Source organism: Egretta garzetta, unplaced genomic scaffold (assembly GCF_000687185.1).
Source record: "Egretta garzetta isolate BGI_Z169 unplaced genomic scaffold, ASM68718v1 scaffold1187, whole genome shotgun sequence".
NCBI lineage: Eukaryota > Metazoa > Chordata > Aves > Pelecaniformes > Ardeidae > Egretta > Egretta garzetta.
Window position 1 is genome coordinate 18,290 of NW_009260145.1, and position 658 is coordinate 18,947.

Below are 658 nucleotides of genomic sequence, written 5' to 3' on the forward strand. Positions count from 1 at the left end.
GGTGGGAGCGTTGGCGGCCCAGTCGCTGGGTGAACCGGCCACCCAGATGACCCTCAACACCTTCCACTATGCCGGAGTCTCGGCCAAGAACGTCACCCTGGGCGTCCCCCGCTTGAAGGAACTCATCAACATCTCCAAAAAACCCAAAACGCCTTCGCTCACCGTCTTCCTCCTGGGCCAGAGCGCCCGCGATGCCGAACGGGCCAAGGTGGGGACATCGTGGGGACACGGGACACCGTGGGGAGAGGGGGGGACCTGGGACGTCAGGGGTGGGAGGAGCAGAAGGAACCTGGGTCTTGTGGGTCCTTTGTCCTTGCCTTGGGTGGAGGGTCCTGTCCTGGGGTGACTCCGTGGTGGCCCCATAGATCCAGAGTGGCCACGCAACCCTGTGGTGGCCTCCTGGCTTCATCTTCTCCTGGTGGCCCCATGGCTTTGTGTCCCCTCTGTGTCCACCCAGCCTCGTGGTGGCCCCGTGGCTTTATCTTCTCATGGTGGCCCCATGGCTTTGTGTCCCCTCTGTGTCCATGCAGCCCCATGGTGGTCTCATGGCTTCATCTTCTCATGGTGGCCCTGTGGCTTCATCTTCCCATGGTGGCCCCATGGTGGCCCCATGGCTTTGTGTCCTCTCTGTGACCGCTCCGCCCCCTGGGGGCCCCCT

At 63.5% G+C, this 658-nt stretch overlaps 1 protein-coding gene across 1 annotated transcript in view; it reads left to right on the plus strand.

Moving 5' to 3' along the window:
• The first annotated feature begins 6 nt into the window (after positions 1 to 6).
• The window catches only part of LOC118452570 (DNA-directed RNA polymerase II subunit RPB1-like), a 2,452-nt gene continuing 1,800 nt past the window's right edge, over positions 7 to 658 (plus strand). Inside the window, exon 1 of the mRNA XM_035897119.1 lies at positions 7 to 208. Coding sequence (XP_035753012.1) covers positions 47 to 208 — 162 coding nt within the window. The 5' untranslated portion in view covers positions 7 to 46. The remainder of the gene's footprint in view (positions 209 to 658) is intronic.